General features: G+C 43.5%; 1 protein-coding gene across 1 annotated transcript in view; it reads left to right on the forward strand.

The window, feature by feature from the left end:
• The window catches only part of PCYT1B (phosphate cytidylyltransferase 1B, choline), a 78787-nt gene that overhangs the window by 37623 nt on the left and 16554 nt on the right, over window positions 1-24610 (forward strand). The window contains exons 4-6 of the mRNA XM_016209298.2: window positions 11507-11658; window positions 14092-14170; window positions 22084-22226. Of these exons, the coding sequence (XP_016064784.1) occupies window positions 11507-11658; window positions 14092-14170; window positions 22084-22226 (374 nt within the window). The remainder of the gene's footprint in view (window positions 1-11506; window positions 11659-14091; window positions 14171-22083; window positions 22227-24610) is intronic.

A 24610-nucleotide genomic window follows, 5' to 3' on the forward strand; every position in this document is an offset into this window, starting at 1 on the left:
TAGAAAAAAAGCAATATTATTTGGATGCCAAATCTTGGAGAGCTGAAAGGGGTTCAGAATGGTTAAGGGTAAACAAAGTCATTGTCTATTTCATCTGTGCGACCCACAGCACTGACAATGATGTTATGCTAACATTAGTGGCTAACAACAACCCCAGTTAGTTGAATTTATACACAGTGTGTTAAAGAAATAGAGATTTCTATACCCAAGTAATTATGGTTCACAATGAAGAGACTGACTTACTTCATAAGCATGTGGGAAGAGAAGGGTGGTTATATGAGGAATGACATTTCACTTCTCCAGAAGGCCCACACATTTCTAATTGGGTAGAAGGGATAGTGCCTGAGCAGGGAGACCTTTATCTCACCTCTGTGGCTTCTGAAAGCAGCATATCCCTTCACCATCACCAGTTTTTGTGGCATTACATGAACCAGGCACCATCAACTCTTAGACCTCTACTGTGCAAATAAAGATGCTGGTAAGAGACTGTGTGTCTGTGTTTTTAAGTATTTCATTATCTTCTGTAAATTTAAAACTACTTTTTGAATGTTTAAGAGGAAACTATCAGCAGGGTTTGCTGAGTATGGTGACCATGTGGTTATTGAAAGGAATTCTTTCCCAAAGGAGGAGATGATAAAAGGCAATGGTTCCTGGACAAGTCATGCAGAGGGAACCCAAGGCAGGCCCATAACCCATCCCTTGTTCATTTCCCTTTATACTGAGTAGAAGATCATTTCCTAAGTGAGCACTTCCACCTGGAGTCTGTTCCTAAGCTGCTGGGGCCGGAGGAGACCTCTGCAGTATTTGGGCTTTGGTCATTTTGGTGGCTCAAATTTGGAGGTGGTTAGGTGTTCATCACACTTAACGGGAACACTAGCCATGGCCCTGAGTCATCACACCAAAGGTAAGATCAAAGGAAATGTGCAGCTTTCAGTACATTCTTGTAAGTTGGAGAAAGCAGTAAGTTAATAGCAGCTCTCTACGTCATTATGCAACAACAATTTCACGGATTCACTGAATGATCCCTTCATTTAACAACTATTTATTGAGATCCTACTATGTGCCAAGCATTCTTCTGTACACGGAGGATGAAGCAATGAACAAAGACTATGTCCTCAGAGAACTTAGAGTCTGAGGAGGTGGCAGACACTGCCCAGTGAACAAGTAAATATGTAGTAGTAGTAGTAGTAGTATGAAGAAATACAAAATAGGGGAAGTGGAAAGAGTGACCAGTGGGGGAAGGAGGGATGTTTTAGGTAGGGAGGTCAGGGGAGGCCTCTCTGAAATGTTGACATTTGTGCAGAGACCCGAGTGAAGTAAGAGCCAGAACATAGAACCTTCTCTGTGCAGTTCTTTTCACCAGTCAAGATGATAATGTTGGGACAAGTGGAGAAGACAGGGAGGCTACAGTGATATGTTATTTTCTTGATCTGTACATCTTCAGGAGGCTTTCCATAAAAGCAAAGAGGATTTAATACTCAGAAAAGTTAATATGCACAGGAGTTCAGAGCCAAGACTTAAAACAAGAGGAGAAGAGCTCCAACAAGAAATCCTGAACTTAGCAACCATAGCAAAGGAGATTATTGGCCTAAGTTTTTATTTCTTGTAATGTCTTTGTTTGGTTTTGGTCTTAGGGTGATTGTGGTCTCACAGAATGAGTTAGGTGCTATTCTGTCTGCTCCTGTCTTCTGGAAGAGATTGTAAAGAACTGGTGCAGTTTCTTCTGTAAATGTTTGGTAGAATTTACTAGTGAACACATCTGGGCCTGATGGTTTCTCTTTTGGAAGGTTATTGAATATTGATTTAATTTTTTTAATAGATAAATGTGTATTCAGATTGTCTAGATTTTTTCTAGTGTGAGTTTTGGCAGCTTGTGTCTTTCAAGGAATAGGTCCATTTCATCTAGGTTATCAAATTTGTGGACAGAGAGTTGCTCATAATATTCCTTTATTATCATTTTAACATCCACAGTATCTGTAGTAATGTCTTCTCTTTAATTTCTGATATTTGTAATTTGTGTCTTTTCTCTATTTTCTTAGCTTGGCTAGAGCCTTATCAATTTGATTGATCTTTTCAAAGAACCAGCCTTTGATTTCATTGATTTTCTCTATTGAATCCAGTTTTCAATTTCATCGATTTATGCTCTGATTTTTATTATTTCTTTTTTTCTGCTTACTTTTGGATTTAATTTGCTCTTCTTTTTCTAGTTCCCTAAGGTGGGGATTTAGATTATTGATTTTAAATCTTTTTTCTAATAAGATATTCAGTGCTATAAATCTCCCCCTAAGCTCTGTTTTCACTACATCCCACAAGTTTTGATAAGTGTGTTTTCATTTAATTCAAAATAATTAAATATTATTCTTGAAATTTATTATTTGACCTGGGTGTTATTTAGAAGTGTGTTGTTTAATCTACAAGTACTTTGGAATCAGACATATGATTTCTATTCTTTTAAATCGTTAATATGTATTTTATGGTCCAAAATGTAGTCTATCGTGGTGAATGTTCCATGTGAGTTTGAGAGGAATGTGTATTCTCCTGTGTTTGTTTGAGGTAGTCAGTAGATGTCAATTATATCTGGTTGTTTGGTGGTGCTGTTGAGTTTATGTCCCTACTCATCTTCTGCCTGCCATATCTGTCCATTTCTGATGGAGGGGTATTCAAGTCTCCAACTATAATAGTGGATTCATCTATTTCTCTTTGAAGTTCTATTAGTTTTTGGCTCATGTATTTTGACTCTGTTGTTAGGTGCATACACATTAAGGACTGTTCCGTCTTCTTGGAGCGTTGACCCCTTTATCATTATGTAAAGTCCCTCTTTATCCCTGAAAACTTTCCGTGCTCTGAAGTCAGCTCTGTATGTAATTAATGTAGCTAATCCCACTTTCTTTTGATTACTGTTAGCATGGTGTACCTTTCTCAATCCCTTTACTTTTAATGTATCTGTGTTTTTATATTTAAAGTGGGTTCCTTAAAGACAACATATAGTTGGGTCTTATCTTATGATCATTCTGACAAGCTCTGTCTTTTAATGGGTAAATTTAGACCACTGACACTCAAAGTGATTATTGATATAGTTGGTCTAATATCTGCCATATTGTTTTCTGTTTAATTTGTTGCCTTAGTTCTTTGTTTCTACTTTGTCTTACACACTTTCTGCCTTTTGTGGTTCTAACTGAACATTTTATATGATTCTATTTTCTCTCCTTTCTTAGCATATCAATTATACTTCTTTTTTCACTTTTTTAGTGGTTGTCCTAGGGTTTGCAATATACATTCTAACTAATCCAAGTTCACTTTCAAATAACACTATACCAGTAGTGCAAGTTCCTTATAATAACAAAATATTTCTAATTCCTCCCTCCCATCCCTTGAATTATTGTTGTCATTCATTTCGCTTATATGTAAGCATATATATTTAATACATAATTGAATACATTGTTGGTGTTATTGTTTGGAACAAAGCGTTATCGGTTAGATGAATTAAGAATAAGACAAATACAAGTTATCTTAACTTTTCATTCTCTACTCTTCTTTATGTAGATTCAAATTTCTGACTTACATCATTTTCCTTCTCTCTGAAGAATTTTTCTTTTCCCTCTGAAGACCTTTTTAAAACATTTTTTACAAGTCAGGTCTACTGGAAACAAATTTATTCAATTTTTGTTTGAGGAAATCTTTATCTCTCTTTTCCTTTTAAAGGATAATTTTGTAGGGTACAGAATTCTAGGTGGGCAGGTGGGTTGTTTCCTCTCAACACTATAAATATTTCACTCTATTCTCTTCTTGCTTGTGTCATTTCTGTGGAGAAGTCCAATGTAATTTTTAACCTTGCTCTTGTATAGGTCAGGTGTTTTTCCTCCCTCTGGTGTCTTTTGAGGTGTTTTCTTTGGCATTTAACCTATTTGGTGTTAAATGAGATGAGTGGGATCTCATTATTTGTGGATGAATATATTATTTTTAGAATGAGACATTGTTTAACATTGTTTTGATTCCTATATTTCCTTGTTATAGTTTTAAGTGCTGAACTATCTTGTTTACACAAATATTTAGATGGGAATGAAAGAAGTTTGTTATAGTGATGCCACTCAATTATTGAACTCATGAGTTATTGTCCAGATGTCACAAAAATAATTTATTATTGTCATAAAAAATAATTTTAATGGTCTATCAAGTGACAGTTTATTGAGATCTCCTTTCAAATTTCTTGCAAGCAATGGATTAGAAATGACCTGACCTAAAAAGATTTGTTACCAAGCTATTAGAATGATTTGCTTTCTCCCTTTCTGGGAAGTATAACAAAAAGGCTTTACTAAGACTTATCAAATGACTCTTAATTATAACCCTTACTCTTTTACTTGAAAGCAGTTTATTCACCCTGTGGAACTTATGCCCTGCTGAAGAATACAGCCAGACATTCTTTCAGTGACTGAGCCTAACAGGCAGCTGACAGGTGGAGGCAGGCAGAAGTGAATCTCAGGGTGCCTTGGGACTTTTGATGACCTGCCCCCAGGCCCAGTGCTGGTAAAAGCCAGCCTTGGTGTGCAGCTTGGCCCTTCCTAAGCACACCCATGCCAAGCAGAGGCAGCCACAAACTGTGGATTGCTTGCAGCTACAAACAGGTTGCCCAGGGCCAGAGGCAGCATCTTACATTGGCCTGCACCAGAGTACCCCCCCCCCCAAGAGGCCCAGAACCAACACACCCAGTGGTCAGCTTCAGATAATATCAGAGCAGGATCCAATAAGCTTCACAAGCAGCATATCCAAAGGGAGATCTCGGCAGGCACCAAACCCTGCTGAGGTGAATTCCAGTTAGTGTGGTCAGCAACTGCACAGCAGCTCACATGCTTTGGCTGAGCCTCACAGCCAGCCTAAGAGTCGATCCCACGCACAAACAGGCCAATAGAAATCAAGATTCAATTATAACAGGAGGGCCCACATAACCTACACAAGGGACATTCCTGGAGCACTGAGCTCAGGGGATCAAGGAGACTGTGCCACTGGACCCCACAGGAAACATACTACATAAGACCACCCCACAAAGACTGGGAGTCATAGCAGATTATCTAATACATAGAAACAAACACAAAGAGGCAGCCAAATGGGGAGACAAAGAAATAGGACCCAAATGAAAGAAACATAAGAAATCTCCAGAAAAAGAGCTAAATGAAATGGAGGCAAGCAATTTAGCAGGTATGGAGTTAAAGTAATGGTTATAAGGATGCTCAACAGCATGAAAAGGGGCATAGAAACCATAAAAAAGGATCAGTTAGAAATAATACAATATCTGAAATAAACAGTAGGTTGGATGAAGCAGAGGATCAAGTCAGTGATTTGGAAGACAAAGTAGAAAAAACAACCAATCAAAGCAGCAAAAAGAAAAAAAAATTTTTTTTAAGTGAGAATAGTTTAAGGGACCTTAGAGACAACATGAAGCATAGCAACATCTGCATCACAGCAGTACCAGAAGGAGAAGAGAGCAAGGGATTGAGACCCCATTTGAAGAAATAATGACCGAAAATTTCTCTAAGCTGGTGAAGGAAAAAGACACGTAAGTCCAAGAAGCACAGAGAGTCCCAAACAAAATGAACCCAAAGAGGCCCACACCAAGACACATTATAATTAAAATGGCAAAGGTTAAATACAAAGCAAGAATCTTAAAAGCCACAAGAGAAAAACAGTTACCTACAAGGGAGCTCCCATAAGACTGTCAGTTGATTGCTCAACAGAAACATTTTGGGCCACAAGGGATTGGCATGAAATAGTCCCAGTGATAAAAAGCAAAGACGTACAACCAAGACTACTTTCCCAGCAAGACTATCATTTAAAATTGAGGGAGAAATAAAGAGCTTCCCAGAGAAGAAAAAGCTTGTAATACAGTTTACCACCAAACCATATTACAAGAAATGTTAAAGGACCTGCTTGAAGGAGGAGGAGAGGGGGAAAGGAAAGGGAAAGAGGAAGGGGAAGAGAAAGAGGAAGACCAGAGGAAGATAATTAAAAGAATAAAATGGCAATAAATATGTACTTATCAATAATCACTTTAAATGTAAGTGGCTTAAATGCTCCAATCAAAAGACATAGGGTAGCTGAATGGATAAGAAAACAAGACCCATATATATGCTGCCTACAATAAATCCACCTCATAATGAAAGGTGCTCACAGTCTAAAAATAAAGTGATGGAAAAAATATTTCATGCAAATGGAAAGGGGAAAAAAAAGCTGGGCTAGCAGTAATTCTATCTGACAAAATAGACTTTAAAACAAAGGCTATATTAAGAGACAAAGAAGGACACTACATAATGATAAAAGGGGCAATCCAACAAGAGGATATAACTCTGGTCAACATTTATGTACCCAACATAGGAGCACCTAAATATATAAAGGAAATCTTGATGGACATAAAGGGAGAAATTGACAGTAATATAATATAGTCATTGTAGGGGATTTTAACACCCCATTGACATCAATGGATAGATCTTCCAGAGAGAAAATCAACAAGGAAACAGCAGCCTTAAATGACACACTAGATGAGATGGATTTAATTGATATCTTCAGAACATTTCACCCCAAAGCAGCAGAATATACAGTCTTCTCAAGTACATATGGAACATTTTCTAGGATAGACCACATATTAGGACACAAAACAAGTCTCAATAAATTTAAGATTGAAATATCATTTAAAAGCAAATCAAGAAATTAAAATTTATATTAGGTTTTCTTTAAAAAATTGTTTAAAAATTTGAGTCACCAAATACCCATTTCTGCCTCACAGGTGAGTAATAAAAAACAACAATAAACCTAATACTACTCCTATTATAGTAGACATAAATATTGCTCCATAGATGTGGGTTTATGCTCTATTATATTTTAATTGAAATCAAATATTCCTCTGAGACTTCATCTTGCCTGACTGATAGGAAATTCAGTTTCAGTCTTTGTTGGGCTCTCTTCAGCTCCCCAGAGACAAACAAAATTTCAAAATATTTACAGAAACAGGAGAGGGGCTTCCAATCTTCAGCCCAGCACTGTTTTTGCACTGCCTTCACCATCCAAGCCCACAAAATTACTAGAAGGAAGCAGGCCCACTGTGCAAGGTGAGGCACCTATTGTCTGTGCCCAGGTGGAACTCCAGTGCTCAAGGCAGCATGTCCCTCTTCCTCAGAGGCTCTGCTGCTGGCATCTGCTGCTTGTGGGATCCTCAGATCTTTGGCCTCACCCTCGTTTGGAGGAGTCTTCTTCCTTAGAGAATTCCATCAAAGATTCTGGCTTTGAGGAAACTAGTCAGAAGAGCAGGCTGTCTGCCAGCAACTTAAACTTCACATATTTTGTGGGGGAGTTTGTACCAAGAGGCTGGGTACCTCCTTGGAGTGGGGGCAGGGAAAAGACAGCTCCAAACAAAAATGAATATTGCCATTAATGGTCCTGTATTTCTACTATTAATAAATGACAAACATTGAGCATTGCTCTCTGCTCATACAGATGATCAAATTTAATTCTCAAAACTTTGCCATGTTTTAAAGACAGACAACTGAGGCTTAGAGTTTGAGTAACTTTCGAGTAATAAGTAGTAGAGCTGGGATTAGAACCCAAACCAAATCCAAAGTTCAACCCCTATGTTATATTTTTTCTCCTGAGGAGTACTAATATTTTTTTAATTTAAAAAAATTTCCAAAAAAAAAATAAATTTTCAATTACACTTCAATTGCATACAATATTATATTTGTTTCAGGGGTACAATATAGTGATTAGACATTTATATAACTTATGAAGTGATCACCCGATAAGCCTAGGGGTACTGGTTATGTTTTATTTTGAGGCCAGTGAGTTGCCAGGATAGGTTAGCTGCAGCGTGAGCTCCCAGATAGCTCAGTGAATTCATCCGTGGAACACCATGGCTCCGAGTTCTCCATCTGGCTGTCAGAGTGCATTTGCCAAGACTCAAGGACAACAGTACTGCTCTGGGTGTAATTAATGTTGAGACAATAACTGGTCAGCATGTTCAGCTGCTTCTTGAGGTCACTCCTAGGATATGAAAATAGGACCCTGTATTGACATAAACAGGATATTTGTTTTCTCTGTGCTCTGTCAGGAGGCCATTATCTTGGTCCTCTAGAAGTTATACCAAATTGCTCAAGTGCAGGTTCAAAAGAGGGATGGAATATAACCCGGCCTAGTTTTACGTTGTTTAAAATAAAAAATCGATAGATCTGAAATCTATTTCTGCTCAATATGGTTCTTGAGGTAGTATTTTAGTAGGGTCCTAAAAGAACATTTAAAGTCTTAGATCAATTTTTAAATTGTATAGCTTGGCCCATAAATGATTCCTATTTATGGAGTTGAAAGCTAACACAGTCAGTGAATCAATACATAACATAGTCATTATGGCCCTACTCCCTGCCTCCCTACCGACAGCTGGGCGTGATGGGTGATTCAGAAACAGCCTGGGCTCTTTACTCAAGATGTTCATAACATGCTTCAGGAGCTTTCAAATGTTTTATGCATCAGAATCTTCCCTGAAACTTGTGAAAAATAGAGCTCCCTGGACCCCACTCCAGACCCACCGTCTTAGTTCGTTCAGGCTGCTACAACAAGATACCACAGACTGGGTAGCTTAAAAACAACCGGAGTTTCTTTCTCACAGTTCTGGAGTCTGGGAAGCCCAAGATCAAGGCGCTAACATGGCCTTCTTCTGGGAGGACCCTCTTCCCGATTCACAGCTGGCGTCTTCTCCGTTTTCTTACATGGTGGAAGGTTCTAGGGAGCTCTCTGGAGCCTCTTTTATAAGGCACTAACCCACCCTCATGACCTATGTACCTCTGAAGGGCCAACTTCTGGCATCATTACCTTTGGGAGTTAAGATGTCACCATATGAATTTGGGAGGGACACATTCAGACCATAGCCCCCACTAAGTCAAAATCTGGGGGTGTGGGGCCTGCTCATCTTTATAGTTAACAAGCTGCTTAGGTGGTTCTGATACTCATCAAGGTTTTCAAGTCAGCCAGATGGCTGATGGTGTTACAGTAAACTACACTGCTTTCTCTATTGTATTGTATTCTATACAGCATCTCAGGAAGTATGTATGGAAGATATATAGGCATACACATGTGTATCTAGAGACACACTAGCCTCTTATTTGCATGTATGGTGTTGAAATGTGCCTGCAGATAAATATACATCTATTACTTTAAATCACAGTAAACATTTATTGTGTGTGTGTGTGTATCAGGCACTGTTACTTCATTCAGTAAATATTTGTTAAGAGCCTACTATGGACCATCAGAAAATGAAACAGACAAAAGTCCCTGTGGAGCTTATATTTTAGTAGAGGAACATACAACCATAAACAAAATTAAATAAGACAATTATATGATGATGAGGGCCATGGCAAGAAGTGGGGAAGGGATGGGGACTTCCAGTGGTGGTATCAGGATTGCAATTTAGAATAGAGTGGTCGGGGAAGACCTGAGGGAGGACAGGGAGTGAGCCCTATAGATAATTGGAACACACTATTCCAGGTTTGGGGAACAGAAAAGGTGAAGCCCTGACCTACAGAAGAGTATTCCCGGTGGCTTCAGATAACAGCAAGGAAGCCAGGGGCTGGGAGGACATAAAAGATGCAGCCAAAGTGGCAAGGAGTGGGTGGAGGTGTGGATCTTGGAGGAGGAGCCTGTAGCCATGGGAGGAGTTTAGCTTTTACTCTGGGGGCGATGGGAAGAGTTCTGAGGCTGGGAATGACACAGGCTAACGGGTCTCAGCAGGATCATTCTGGCTGATGAGAACAGGAGGTGCGCAAGGCCAGAATCAGACCAGTTAGGACACCACTGCAGTAATCCATGGGAGACATGCGAATGGGCTGCAAGGGAACGGTGAGGTGGTAAGAACACGACTTCTAACTGCACTGTTTTGCTGATGGTCTGGATATGGAGTGTGTGAGGGCTGCAATAGGAGCTTTTCCAAGGGATCCTGGGCATGGCCATTGGCTGTACTGGCTCTGTGGCCAGATTTGGTTCTGGATATGGGTCATAATTTGGTTCCAAGAAAATGATCACTTTTTTTTTTTTAAATCCTTACCCGAGGATATGTTTTATCAATTTTAGAGAGAGGAAGAAAGAGAGAGAGAGAAAGCATTGATGTGAGAAACATCAATCTATTGCCTGCAGTACACTCCCCAACCAGGGATCGAACCTGCAACCTAGGTATGTGCTCTACCTGGGAATGGAACCCACAGCCTTTTGGTGTATGGGACGATGCTCTAACCGAGCCACCCAGCCAGGGCTCATATTTTTGTTTTTAAAACATGTCTTATACACTTAGAATTTGTAAATTTATTGTGTGTTCATAATGCCTTAAAGAAAAAACAGACGTCATCTTAAGAAGCAGTCGAGATAGTCTGACTCACTGCAGCAAGACCCTTCCTGGGATATACTGGTAAACAGGGACTCTACCCACCATCACATTTCTTTGTGATGTGTAGTAAAGCTCCAGAAAGCTGCTTTTGCCAACAAAAATATACTCTGGCCCTGGCCAGCGTGGCTCAGTGGTTGGAGTGTTGGCCTGCAAGCCAGAGGGTTGCGGGTTCGATTTCCAGTCAGGGGCACGTGCCTGGGTTGCAGGTACGATCCCCGCTCTTGGTCGGTGTGTGCAGAAGGCAACCAATGTCTCTCTCTTACATCGATGTTTCTCTCCCCACGCCCCTAAAAATCAATGGAAAAAATATCCTCACTCAGGTGAAGATTAAAATATATACATTCTGGATAGGCTAATGAGTAGTATTTATTGTTCCATTTGTTTCAAAGCACTTTTATGTAAATCCTCAAGTTCCTTCTAAGGCTGATAGTGGCGATTATTACTGTCCCCATTTGAGGGTTCAGAACGAACCTGAGATCGAGAGAGGATAAGAGATGTGGGAAGGGGGAGCTCTGCTAGAGCAGACCTTGTAGTTCATGGCTTTCTCCTCCTGATGGTGTGGCCGGATGTGTAGGGACTGGTCCTCAGTCCAGGGAACAGAAGTATGCTTGTGCACGCACACGTGCACGCGAGCTGCACTTGGGCTATTAAGTACAATGATCTAGCAAAGGAATTGGAACTGATTGTTCAAAACCTTCTGTAATTCACGCCTCTTGATGCCTCTCCTCTCGCTCCCTTCTCTGTCTCGTCATTTGATCATTTTGTTTCTAAATAGTAATTTTCACTGAAGGATGGGAGAGGGAAATAAAAAGATAATGAAAGTCACATTAGCAGTGTGGAGGATAATTTTCATAAAAGCCACAGTGGAGAATGCACTTGTAATTAGCAGCAAAATGAAATTCTGATTGCTGGTGGGCTTCCGCTTGCTTCGCTCTCCTGATCCTTTGTTCCCGTGAAAAACTGAGTTCGGTTATGCAAAGCACCTAGCGAGACTGAGCTTTTGTCTAGCGGAAGAAGCCATGTCTGCACTGGCTGGCTGTGGGCAGGGCCTGGCCTGGGCCAGCTAACAGCATCCAATGCACTTGCCTCTTTCAGTTTGCAGCGATGACCTTACCCACAAATTCAAAGGTTTCACCGTGATGAATGAAGCAGAGCGATATGAGGCTCTCAGACACTGCCGCTATGTGGACGAAGTCATCAGAGATGCTCCATGGACACTCACCCCGGAGTTTTTGGAAAAACACAAGGTACTTACTCTTCCCTGTTCTCTAAGTAACAGAATTAGGGAGTCTGGCTCTGCAGCCAACACCAGAAAGCCCAAAGGCTCTTCCAGTTTCTAAAAGAGGTAACTTCAGGAACTGTCATTTGGTGTCACTTGATGGAGCCCCTCTTTCCTGCCCAATCCTGGGGACTTGATAGCCTCTTACTTCTTCAGTGTGGGCTCCGGAGCTAGACCCCACCAGGTCCAACTACGGCCTCTTCCTGCCCTAACCCTGAGCAAAATATAGATCTCACTTAGCTAAACTGTAAAATGGGCTGATGCTGATGCTTTCCTCATGGGCTGTTTGGAGAATCTAAAGAGTTCATCTAAGTGAAACCCTTGGAACACTGGCTGGCTCATAGCAAGAGCTCCAAAAATGCTATCACCACCATCACCACTTTCATTATTTGTGCTTATAGATTCACAGGCATCTTTTTTCGTGGAACAAATGAACACACATCTTATCCAGAAGGGCAGGGGTCAGCCTTTAAGGAAAGAACTTTATGCCTATGATTTTGTGACCCAGAGACTCCTACTGATATAAGATTTGTATTAGTTGAAAACACGAGAATTCTTTTGATTTGCATCAAATTATGTGCTTTGTATCTCCCTACCAGCCGCACATTAGGAGCTATTCTTTCCTTTTATAAGCAGCACAAAAAAATAAGATTAAGCTGTTCTAAGAGTTTTCTTGTCTATTTTTAAATTCACGATGTAGAAGAGAATAGAGAACACTGATAAATGTGCACCGGTAAGAGCAGAGGAGACAATTTCCCAGCAAGAATAAAAGAGAAAGGAAGAACTTCAATATGATTTCCTTCCAGCAATCACTAACACATTTCACTAAGCATCTATGGTATATTCAACCTGTGCCCAGCCTTAGGGAGGCACTCATGATGGTGCTGATGGCTGCCACTCACCGAGTATCTGCCACATGCCCAGCCCTGTGCTAAGTGCTTTGCTCTTACACAAATTGTATTCAATTTCATGGGTACCCTGAGAAGTTGTTGTTACTGTTATTGTTATTATTATACACTGGACAGGAGGAGGAGCTAAGTTTGAGTGCCAAGAGTGGAATAATAATAAATGACATTGATTGAGTACTGTGTACCAGTTATTATTTTTAAACACTTTGACATAATTATATCATTTAATCCAGTGATTCTCAAGTGGGGGTGAGTTTGCCCCCAAAGGACATTTGGCAATGTATGGAAAGAGTTGTGGCTGTCGCAACTAGAGGGGTGCTACTGGCATCTAGTGGGTAAATGCTAGGGGTACTACTAAGCATCCTATAGTGCGCAGGACAGACCCCCCCAAAAAAGAATTATTAGGTCAAAATGTCAGCGATACAGAGGTTGAGAAATCCTGATTTAATCTTTACCACCAATTTATAAGTTATATAGCTTGTAAGCGGTGGGGGTCAGGAATCATTTCCAGGCAAATTAAACTGCTACTCCAAACTACCTCTCAAGGTGGAGTGTAGGTGTGTTATAAGGGGCTTTGAAAGAAAGCTAAGCAAGGAGGTTTTACTTGATATAGTAGGAAACGGAACTAGTGAAGATCAGCAGGCACAGAGATGACAAAGAGAAAATTCTGTTTAAGGAGGATCCCCCATGTGACAGAGGAATGGCTTGGAGAGGAGCACGCAGTGAGGAAGGTCAGGTACAAGTTGGTATCAGTAATCCAGGTGACAGGACCCTGGGTTAGTGTGGTAGCAACAGAGAGGAAGTAAGGACCCAGGTGTTTGGGGCCTAGGTGACCTGGAAAAATGGAGGTGCCATTGGAAGGACGTACCAGTTTTCAGGATGAAGTAAATTCCAGGCAGGTGGATTTTAAAGTGACAGCAAGGGGTATTGAAAGAGAAAAGGGTGACTTTGGGCAAATCTGACAAGTTTTCCAGATTCAGCAGCCTCATGTCCCAACTGAAATAATAGTATGTGCCTTATGTACCTCACAAGGTGGTTATGGAAATCAAATGAGAAAAGAAACTAAAGTCATTCACCAGACTAAATTCATTTCCATAACACTGTATAAGATAGGACTTGAGGGCCTATTGCCATCAGTGGGACGGAAATGGACACTTGGCTTCCCCATCATAGCAGGGGTGACTAAGACCTGAAGCACAAATGAATTATCTGAAGGACAATGCTTAGAGGCAGAAAAACAGAAGGCCAAGAAAACCTACTATCAGAGGTTGGAGAAAGAGGGACCAGCAAAGGAGAGAAACCAATCTAGTTCCCATTATCTCATGGAAATGGAGACAGTTGGAAATAGCTTTCAGTCAAGAATTCCAATCCCCATTATAAACTGCTTATTTCAACTGCTTTGTTACAGCTGCTTTATTTCAAAAGGCATTTTCAAATCGCAGACATGCACATCCCCTTCCCCACTGGTGACGTCACTCTTCTCTCTCTAACAGATTGACTTTGTGGCCCATGATGACATTCCATACTCCTCTGCTGGCTCTGATGATGTTTACAAGCACATAAAGGAAGCAGGTGAGGAGATCTGGGCTCCCCTCCCTACTGTGACACAACAATCAGGTTTAATGAGACATCTGCCCTAGGCCTCCAGCGTAGACATACAAGTTGGAATTTCAGAGGTCTCCCAAGTAGCCTCTGTTCACATGTGCTAAAAGGTGCAGACACCAGTTAGGTATTTATATAGGAATTAACCGGAACCCCTAAGTACTTAACTTCCAGTTTGAGGCTGAATTTTAGAGTTCATCAGACTAAAATCCCAGGACCCTAGAGTGTAAAGGGCAATCATTTTCCGTATTCACAATGAAGGCCTCACAGTGAAATTATTTTATACTCCCAGGAAAGTTCCTTCCAGAAGACAGATAACTGACTAATTAGCAGCCTGGACTCCTTGTCTGCAAAGTCGGTCCTGCCATATATCATTTTGTCACATAATAATAATAATATCCTCAGGTACCACATGCAGGGGCCAAAAAAGAATGCATAGGTATTTGTAGAGTCAGGTAAAATATTTTCTACCCCAAACTGTTAAGTGTTGGCGTGGAGGGGAGACATGGTGCCTGAGCTTTGGAAGTTGTCCCATTTGTCACTAAGCATTTCTGTTAAGGTCGGAGACTCTGGTCAACAACTCAAGGGAGTTATGGGGTGGGGGACAGAGAGGCGGGTTTCCTTCTACTGCAGACTCCCTGGAGTTAATTCCTTCATCAGTATCTCTCTACTCCTATGCTGCTGGGGCTGCGTGACAGATCTCTGGTTTCCAGCCTCAGCGGGATTCCCAGGGCTCCTTGGTGAATTTACTCCTTCATGTGCTGCACCTCTCCCCCTGATTTACCCGTAACTCATGAATTCTTGCCTCCTCTCCTGCATCCTGAGGAAGAGGGCACGGTTTCAGTACCAGGCTAACCTCTTTATCGGAACCTGCCTTCTCCCTTCCCTGGAGCCTGTTCTCTCTCACTTCTCCTCTCTTCGCTATCCAGGGCGCTCTCTCCAGTAGCTGATGCTCAGCGTGCCATCACATGGAAGTCTCCAAGAACAAATGAAACAAGCACAAATCCTTCCCCTGCTCTCCCTCTTCCCTCCTTCCCCGGTCACATCCTTGCTCAGCCCTCCCCTTCTAGGCAAGTTGCGGCGCGCCTCCCTGTCATTCCTCGGCCACCTGCACTCTGACTTATGTCCACCCTCCCCCAGTTCTGCAATGACCTTCAAACCAGCGACCTCATTTCAGTCCTCCTCTGGGCATAACGACCATGCTGATCATTCTCCTTTCTTAGATACTCCTGTCCAGCGCTTCTGGGACCTTCTGATTTCCCTCTGGTCTCTCTGACCGCTCCTGGCTTCCATCAGTTTCTCTCCCTCGGCCCTGTCCAGCTTCTGCATCTCATCAGCCTGGGCTCTACGCACCACCTTCCACAGGCCATACAGTCCAGGCACACCTTGTTTAGCTCCTTTGCACCGCTGTCCTCTGGGCTGGGAACTCCCTTCCTCTGAGCTTCTATGCCCATTCCAGGCCCAGCTGAGGAGCCAGCTTAGACATACCCCTCCTCGCCGCCCCCCTTGGACACTCATTGCACATGGACCTCCCTTTCAGCTCCCTTCTCATGTCATCCTGATGGTTTCTTGGTGTGTGTCCCTAGCTAGAATGAAGTGCCACAGGCCAGGGCCATATCTCATCCATTTTTGCATCGCCAGCACATGTGCCTGGTACATTTGTAGGACACATTAATGCCCCCGGAATAAGAGTACTTTTATGGAGAATGATGGGGAGTTAGCCTAAGATGGAAGCCCTGTCTGCAAGGCCTTTTCCCAACACGTGGGGAATGGAGCCTTTTGGATAATTTGGCACACTTCTATCGTGTGGACTTGTTCAGATTATTTAGATACAGGGGTGACATTTTGGTCTGAATTATATGGACCTTTGCTTCTAATTTGCCTGCATTGGTATCTTGACTCTGAGTCCGTCCCTCACCTACCCCTTTATTGAAGGAGATGCTGACCACAAAATTACAAGCACAGTTCAGAGATATTTCAGGTTTGGTTCCAGATCACAATAGAGTGAGTACAGTATATACTCCAAAGCACCAGTCTCACAGCCCAGCAGAATCTCAGTGAGAGATGGAAGGGCTTGCTGTTTGGCTTGTTTCCAAAATGACTATGATCCGAATGAAAGATCTTTAAAATTATATCTATGAATTTGCATTTTTCTTGCTCTAATTCTAACAGGCAGGAGAATATAAATCGCAAATCATCAGTGCTTTCCTGGGCAAATAGCCTCTGCTGCACACTCACTATCCAATACTTGTCATTTTTCTGAGCGGAGGTTTTTAGTCAGTGTCACAGAGTTCAAAATAATCACCTAAGAGTTAAAATGATCATTGCTGGGATTTTTAAAATGCCCTGCCTCCCCAGATTATATCCATTTGGATTACTTAAAAAGACAGATGGGGGGAAGGTCATTACTTCTATCCTCTTATAGGGTCAGATGACCCTTGACCCTGAAAATGGAGGTGTCCGAGATGGAGGGGCAGTATAGTAACCTGGATTGCTCAGCTGTCCCACCTCCCTTCCTTCATGAGCCCACCGCCACAAACCTCCCATCAGCCAATTGCTGCATGAGAGTCTTGGAGCAGAGTAAGGAAGGGGTAGGCTGGACTTGGTATTTTAGCTGAAGGTAGGTGCAGAAGGAGATTCTTAATGCCTTGGTTTATTTTCTGCTATTTTACTTTCTACCGTCCATGTCATGGATAGATGGGAGCTGCAGGTGCATCCGTGCACACCTTCCTACAGACGTTAAGCCATTATCTGGCACGACCCAGATACTCTAGTCAACTACCATATGCTTTACTTATGGATTTCAAGAAGTCTAATACACCTCACATTACACTTGAGCTGCCCCCATTGCTGACACTTGTCACCAGAGCCATCTTCCCTGTTCCTGGGCGCCACTGGAACTGAACCCATGTTGGTCCCACCATCCCCACACTGGCACAGGGCCTCTGTGAGACCACTTCCTCCCAAAGTTCCTGGAGGTAAACAGGGTGTCAGCCCTCTGCTCTGGGCTTTCTTGAGGGGTCTTTTCCCTGCCACTAGGGTTTGAACCTGAGTTGGGGGTGCAAGGGACAAGCCCTGCTCATGTTCTCTGGCTTTGCTGCTTGCCTCCTGATCCTGATCCCTCTCTGGGCTCTTTCCCTCAACCCCAGGAGGGGCTTTTCTTCTTTCTGGAGGCAGGAAACTGCCCCCTTTTCAATTTCATGTCTTCCCCACTCCTGGGCTTATGGTAAAACATTCTGTACCCTGAATCCACTGAGCCTTTGGTTCTTAACAATTAAAGGGATGCTTGTGGGATTTAGAAAACGCTTTTTGTGCTCCTCAAAGCCTGGCTCTTTCAGGTGAAGGCCTTACCTTTCAGAACTATTGTTTTTGAAATGAGCCTTCACAAGAGCCTGTTTTACAAGTCAAAAGCTAAATGCAGTCTACTGAATCCTTAGCTCCATCGACCTTCCCTTGCGGTGGGGAAACTCCATGCCACCCCCAGCAGGGCTGGTGGTCAGTTCTGTCCCATGCTCTTAGAAAGGGCTCCCTCTGTGGTCGGGAGCATTGGGTAAGAATGGGTGGCCTGACATTCTCAAATCTCAATCTTGTTTGTAAGGAGTTCCATACACTTCAGACTTTTGAGGCTGCTGAGGAACATGTCTGGGATGGGGAGAGACTGACTGATGCATCAGTTATACCAGTGGATCTTTTTAAACTGCAGGTTTGGATTCAGTGGGCCTGGTGGGACCTAAGATCCTCATTTCTGATGAGCTCCGAGGTTGTTAGAAGCCGCGGATCTATAGAACTCACCTAGAGTAGCGAGAATCTAGACCAGGGATTCTGGTTCACCGGGGTTATGCCCAGGGTTAACTGAATAAATATTTCCTGGGGTGACAGTTCCTCAGCTTCAATGTAGAGTAGGGACAAGCATTTGGTGGTGGTTTTACTTCTGGGTAAATGGCCTCTAGTGAGCTAAGGAAAAGTTGCTTTCCTGATTTTAGGGAGTCAAACCTCAACTCCAGTTGTTTAGGTGTAGGAACAGCTCTAACATTTTTCTAACTCCAAGCAATCCAGCACCCTATTGTGGCATAAGAAATTGCTCCCACAGTTAGTGACTTAAAGGAGCCCCTTTATTTTGTTCATGACTTTGTGTTCATGATTTGTTCAGGATATCACCAAGGGTTTCCCTGGGTGGTTCTTGCTTGGGGTCTCTCAAATGGTTGTTGTCAGATGCTGGCTGGGGCTGCAGTTATCTGAAGGCCCAACTGGGCTGGAGATCCCAGATGGAGTACTTTTGTGGCTGGCAACAGAGGCTGCCCACCTACAGAGAGCTCAGTTGGGCTTGACACTGGAGCACCTACACACGGCCCCTGTGTGTTGTGTGGGCTTCTCACAGCATGGGTTCCAAGACTGTGTGTCCTAGGAGGAGGCATCCGGAGGGCTGGCCATCTCGATAGAAGCCACAAACTTCTTCTGACCTAGCCTTGGAAGTCACCAGGTATCACTTATACTACATTCAATTTGTTACAAGCAAGTCACGAAGGCCAGGCCAGATTTTAGGGAATGGGAACTGTGCCCATGTTTAATTCGCCAAAATCCCCATCTCCAAATTAATAGTCAGGTGGTATTTTACTTGCCCTGGGGGCACAGGCATAAGACCGTGTGACTTTTCATATGCACAGGAACCCTTTCTTGTGGTCCACTAATCTGCTCCGCCAAGTCCTCACCAAGGAAGGGCCACAGCAGAGAAATGCTTAGGGCCCAGGTAGAGGAGGCCAGAGTATTCATCGTGGGAGAAAGATGCTCTAAAGTGGCCTGAACATCCACATGTGGCTTTTATACTTAAAGTGTATTTTGAAAGTCAGAAATCACTGCAAATGAAGCCAGAGGTATCAAGGGCATGCGTTCAACTTTATGGCACTCTGCTCTGCTTGTCAGAGCTCCATGTCCAAATCCTGCAGCAAGGCTGCGTGAAAAGATGGGGCTTAAATGAAGCGGGCTGTAAGGTCCACGTTCCTCATCCGCACTCTAACATCGCCGACTACTGTTGAAAGTTTCCTTCATTAACATGTGCTTTGCTGCTTCTTAAAATAGCTCCATAACCAAATGCTGCAATTCTGAAAAGCATGATAAAAAAGGTTCTCTGATCATGCTCATTACTGAATATTTTTAGCAGAGTGATAATTAGGATGTGGAGGGAGCCGGGTGCCTCATTTATATCAGCAGAGGGCTTGGCTTCTTTCAGAGACCTACCTCCCATCCAGCCAAAGCAAATCTCTCCCCAAGGCCAACTTTCAGTTACTCAGCCACAGAGACCTTACCCTATGGCTTCAAAGGAAGGGTGAGCTCCTGTCACCAGTGTCCAAGTGACTTGCTAAAGTCCATTAATAGCTAGAGAATCTTCTTAACATTTTAGCAGGCAGGGGTAGAGTGCAGTACCTGTCTGCTGAAAGATGAGCCATACTTCTCACCAGAAGGCTCCCTGCTGCTCCCACCAAGGTGAGGACCCCTCCCCGGCTTGGGACCACTCAGAGTTCCCCACCCACCAAAGCGCCCTGCACAGCTGGGTCACTTGGGTGCTATTTATGGCCATGCATTTAGATGTTTGCATCCTCTGCCTTCCATTTGGTTTTCTGGGGTCCACTTTTTTAGAAGGTGATGAAAGAAGTTTTTGGTCGTGGCAACCTCAACTCCATCCTCTGAGCCACAGAATATTAGAAACTGGATGCTTTGTCTCTAACATCAGCAGTGCCACCCAGCTGCTAATACTGTGAATGTGCAGATAATATGAAAAGAAAGCTCCAAAGGGACACCCTAGGAGGGGCCAGAAGACTAGAAAATTCACCCTTGTTGATAGATTCAGAGAAAATTGGATTTGGGAAGGCACTTAGAGATCAATATTTATCTCATGATTCATTCAACAAATGTTCCTATGGTGCCTACTTGCCACCTGGTGCTGAGAATGTAGAAGAGAGTAAGATACAATCAATTCCTTCCCTCATGTAGCTTATAGTCAAGTGGGGAACGCAGTTATTAAACAAGTTGTTTTATAAAGGCCTTAGACCATTTGAAGGAAAAGAGCAGTTGGACCTTGGTAGGGAAATAACAAGCAGGAAGACTCAGTTGGGAGTTGAGAGATTTCCTCGAGGAAGTGACACTGAAGGAGAAAACCAATGGATGACCGAGAGTTAACCAGGTAGTGTGTGTTTGTGGCAGAGTAAGGGGAGGGGGGCCAGTCCTATCAAGACACTGAAGTTCAGTGTGGCTGCTCCAGGGCAGGGTCAGCCTGTTGCCCAGCGCCATAGGCTGCAATGAGAATGGTGTCCCATGCCCCCCCCCACCCCCACCCCGCAGCTGTGTAGCACAGGGACTGGGCTTGGGGAGTGAAGGGAGTGGGGAAGATCTGAGATGAGACCTGAGAGAAGTACAGGGAAAATATAATGAAAGCTGCTGCAGAGCCAGGTTAAGGATTTGAATCTAAAACCAGAGGATAGTAGAAAGCCAATGAAGGATGTTGGGCAGGCATATGACTTGCATTCTGAAAGAACACTCTGCAAGCTTGCTATATGGAGAGTGAATTGAGGGGACAAAAAAAAAAAAAAAAGTATCGCTGGAGACTGGTGTTGAGGCTCTTGCTGTAATCTTTGAAAAACATGGTGTTAGGTTGGCTTAGATGGAGAATGGAGAAACGTGGGTCAGTTGGGGAGACATCTACTAAGTAGATTGGTGACTGGAAGAAAATTGGGTATAAGGAGGGAGGGAGAGGGAAGTGGCATGGATGAGCCCAAGGTCACCTGTCTAGCCACCTCATTTCTCAGCTTTGAAGACTGAGGTGAAGTAACTTGCCTTCTGATGCCCGTGAAACTTGCCCAAGTCTACAAACCAAGAACCGAGCACCCTCCTTCCCAGGCTCTATCCATTCATGCCGTCCCGTGCCTGATGTCTCAGAGTAGCCATAATCATACTGGGTAGGAAGATCCCAATTGCCAATAGAGCATTTCAGTGGACAACTGTCAGCACAAACCAGATTCTCGTCTCTGATAACATTTGTGACCTCTTTTTAGCCCTGTGTTGGTCCACCCAAATATATCTGAGGGCTTTGAGGCAGTTCTATTGGAATTGGGCACCCTCTGCTTTTTTTTACCCAGTCCCATGGATTCTAGATGAAAGGGCCTTTGAGTGGCGAAATCCCCATCTGGAGCAGAACAATCTTAGGGAGATAAAGTTACCTAGCACCCCACGAGCATGTCTTTAGATTAGAGACAACAAAGACAGAGCACTTTTTCTGCTTGTCCTTCAGTGTAACGGGACACAGCCTTCTTTGGAGATGGGGAGTTGCCGGGGTCTGACTGCTTCATTGACTCCACTGTTACTCCCCAATCACTTCCTCACCTAATTTACACTCACTGAGCACCTTCTGTGCGCTAGACACAGGCACTGAGCTTGGTGCTGGGGCGGCAAAGGCAGTCAAGGCATAATCTGTGCTTTCAGAGTGTTTTCTTTCTACAAGGAGACAGGCAGTGCACGTCCTAAGTGTCCTGGGTTCTGCCCGGTGGTGTCAGGAAAGGTTTCCCAGGGGCATAGCCTTGAAGCTGGATGCTGTACCATGGACAGGAATGCTGTGGCTGATGCAGCAGGGAAGAAGGGTTCAAGGCAGAAAGGAAGGGCTGGGTATGAGCAGACGCTAGGAGCCGGGCGAGTGCGCGGGACATCCAGGGAGCAGGGCCAGGCGGGGAAGGAGCGTACGGAACTGAGCCTGGAAAAGTCAGCTGGGGCCAGACGCGAAAACCTCAGACACACCCAGGAGCTGCAGCTTTGCCCTGGAAAGAGGGTTAAAGAAGATGGGCCAACCAACTTCATCTTAACGGTGTCTCCCTATCTCCTCTTTCCTATGTGAACAGGAATGTTCGTTCCAACGCAGAGAACGGAGGGCATCTCAACATCAGACATCATCACCAGAATTGTCCGGGACTATGATGTTTATGCCCGTCGCAACCTCCAGAGAGGGTACACGGCAAAGGAACTGAATGTCAGCTTTATAAATGTAAGTGTCCCACCTCATACCCTCTGAGGACCACCACATCGCACCACTGCCACTGTTTCATGAGCACTAACTATATGCCAGGCAGTGCTCTTGATGTTTTTACACATATCATCTCATTCAATCCACATAACAACCCAATGATATATCATTAACCCCATTTTACAGATGTAGAAACCAATGTCCAAAGGGGTAACGTAAGTTAACCAAGGCACACAGGTAGTGAGCTTCACATTTTTTAAAGGAGCTGCCTCACGTCCCTCCCTTTGCTCCAACCTCCCTCTTTAGAGCTCTCTGACTCGGGTCAAGGGTTTCTGGGAGATCTGCCCTCAGGAAAGGCAAGAATTCTCTTCTATTCAAAGGGCAGGAAGGAGGGCAGGGGCAATGGAAAGCTAAACCCAGAGGAAATGCTTTCTTGTTCTAACATTTGAAAATTTTCAGTTTATTAAGGCCTTACAGATGCTCACTAGACACCTTAACAGCCATTTTTTATTGTCCAGAGAAATTACAGCTGCTTAAATAAAGCCTAAAATCTTTGGCTTCCTTGGGTATTTCTGCCATATTATTCCTACAGAGCTGCTGTTAGTTTAATAATAGAGCAACTGTTCAAACAGTCTTTAAAACAAGCAAAACAGGCTGATGGTAAAAGCAAAGAGGGCAGGCCAGTTGCTGGAGGCGATGTTAGCAAGTCTGGTCAACTGTCTTTGTCTAGGCTGAGGAGCCCATGTAGTTGATAAAACAAGACTCTCCATCCATATAGAATTTCAATACCCACCCCCAAATAGATACTATACTTTCAAAGAGGGATTTTTCTACAAAGCTAGATGCTTAGAATTACATGCAGCCATAGTTATCCGGCAGCTTACACCAATCGCACTGGTACCTTCACAACGAGGAGGGGCTCATTAATTGTAAATCAGGGATTATTAGTTGTCCTCACGAGAGGGGGGTGTCGGTGGTCCAGGCTCTGGGGCCTCATGCAAGCCAGGCAACAAAATGGAAAATGTCAGGTTCAAGAGGCACCAGAATAAGTGGCTGAAAAGAATTCAGCCAAAGTGATTATTTGGTGTCTCAGAGAATAAAGCCCTGGTTATTTCAATAAATTAAACCGTTCTTTTAAACTGAATTCACTCCACCATCCAAGCATGTAGAGCCATTTCCAAAAGTTCTCGCTCACTCCCTCAAGAGGCCTTTGGATAAGCCACTTAGCTCAGGGAACTGTGTAATCAGCATGGACGCTCTCATGGCCTTCCTGTGAGGACAGAGCGGGCCGCAGCCCAGAGATGAAGGCAAATGTGTTGGATGGGCATGTAGACGAATCACAGAACCTCAGAGGTGGCAGGAGCCTGCCGAGGGTCAGTCACCTGGTCCAAGTCCCTCCATTTAGAAATGAGGAAAGCTGAGTTCAGAGGGAACCTGACCAAGGTCCCTCAAGCAAAGCAGAGGTGGAGGCCACAGCGGCCTCCCAGCCTCGTGACTCCCAGCCCAGTGCTCATTCTAATACTCCGTGCTCTCAGGGGCAGCACGTAGTAAAAATAGCTGAGCGGCTGGAGTATAGCTCACGCCCTGCCCCGAGGCAGCAGTGAAGTTTGCAAAGTCTAAATCAGGGAATCCTGACACAGTATTGTAATATTCCAGGTGCAAGAAAATCTGAACTATGAAATGAACTGCAGTCCCATATAGTGAAGAAAAATGATTATTACCTATTTAGGAAAAATGTATCATGATTTCACGGAGGGGAGGACCCTCTGTCTCATGCTGTTTTCATGGTTTTCATGCCACTCTCCTCAGGTAATGGGATGAAATGCCAATACTGCTGAACAGTAATGTAACAGACCACACACACCGAGCTTCTACTAAATGCCAGGCCGTGCCAGAGCACGTTCCGTGTGTCACCTTATCTGTTACAGTGACCTGATAGTGTAGGGATGATAATGACCCCATTTTACAGATGAGGAGACTGAGGTTCAGAGGTGCCATGTGACTTGCCTGCCTTACCATGCCTTCCAGGCCCATAGATGTTAGTGCTGCTGCACAAAGGCCATAGCAAAACAAAGTCCCGCTCAAGAGAAGCTATCAGGATAAGAGCTTTCTTCGCCACCAAGGAAATCAATGCAATTCAATTCGCTTAAGTTTAGTATAACACATGGATTCTAAGGTCCAGCAAATGACCCACTATTTCAACCGATATTGGTTTTAACAATGTCCCAGTAAAATAGAAGACTCGGACAGCCTCTGAGTGGCCATTCTATGTACAGTTTATACTTCTGTCTAAGTCCCAACAGAATTGTGGGGTGTATTTGCCCAGTATCTACCCACAATAGAGAGCAAGTATATATTTTTGGTTATCCTCCTATATAAGTGAATTCAAATAAGACATTTACAAG

The sequence above is a fragment of the Miniopterus natalensis genome, chromosome X, assembly GCF_054644295.1.
Source record: "Miniopterus natalensis isolate mMinNat1 chromosome X, mMinNat1.hap1, whole genome shotgun sequence".
Taxonomy (NCBI): domain Eukaryota; kingdom Metazoa; phylum Chordata; class Mammalia; order Chiroptera; family Miniopteridae; genus Miniopterus; species Miniopterus natalensis.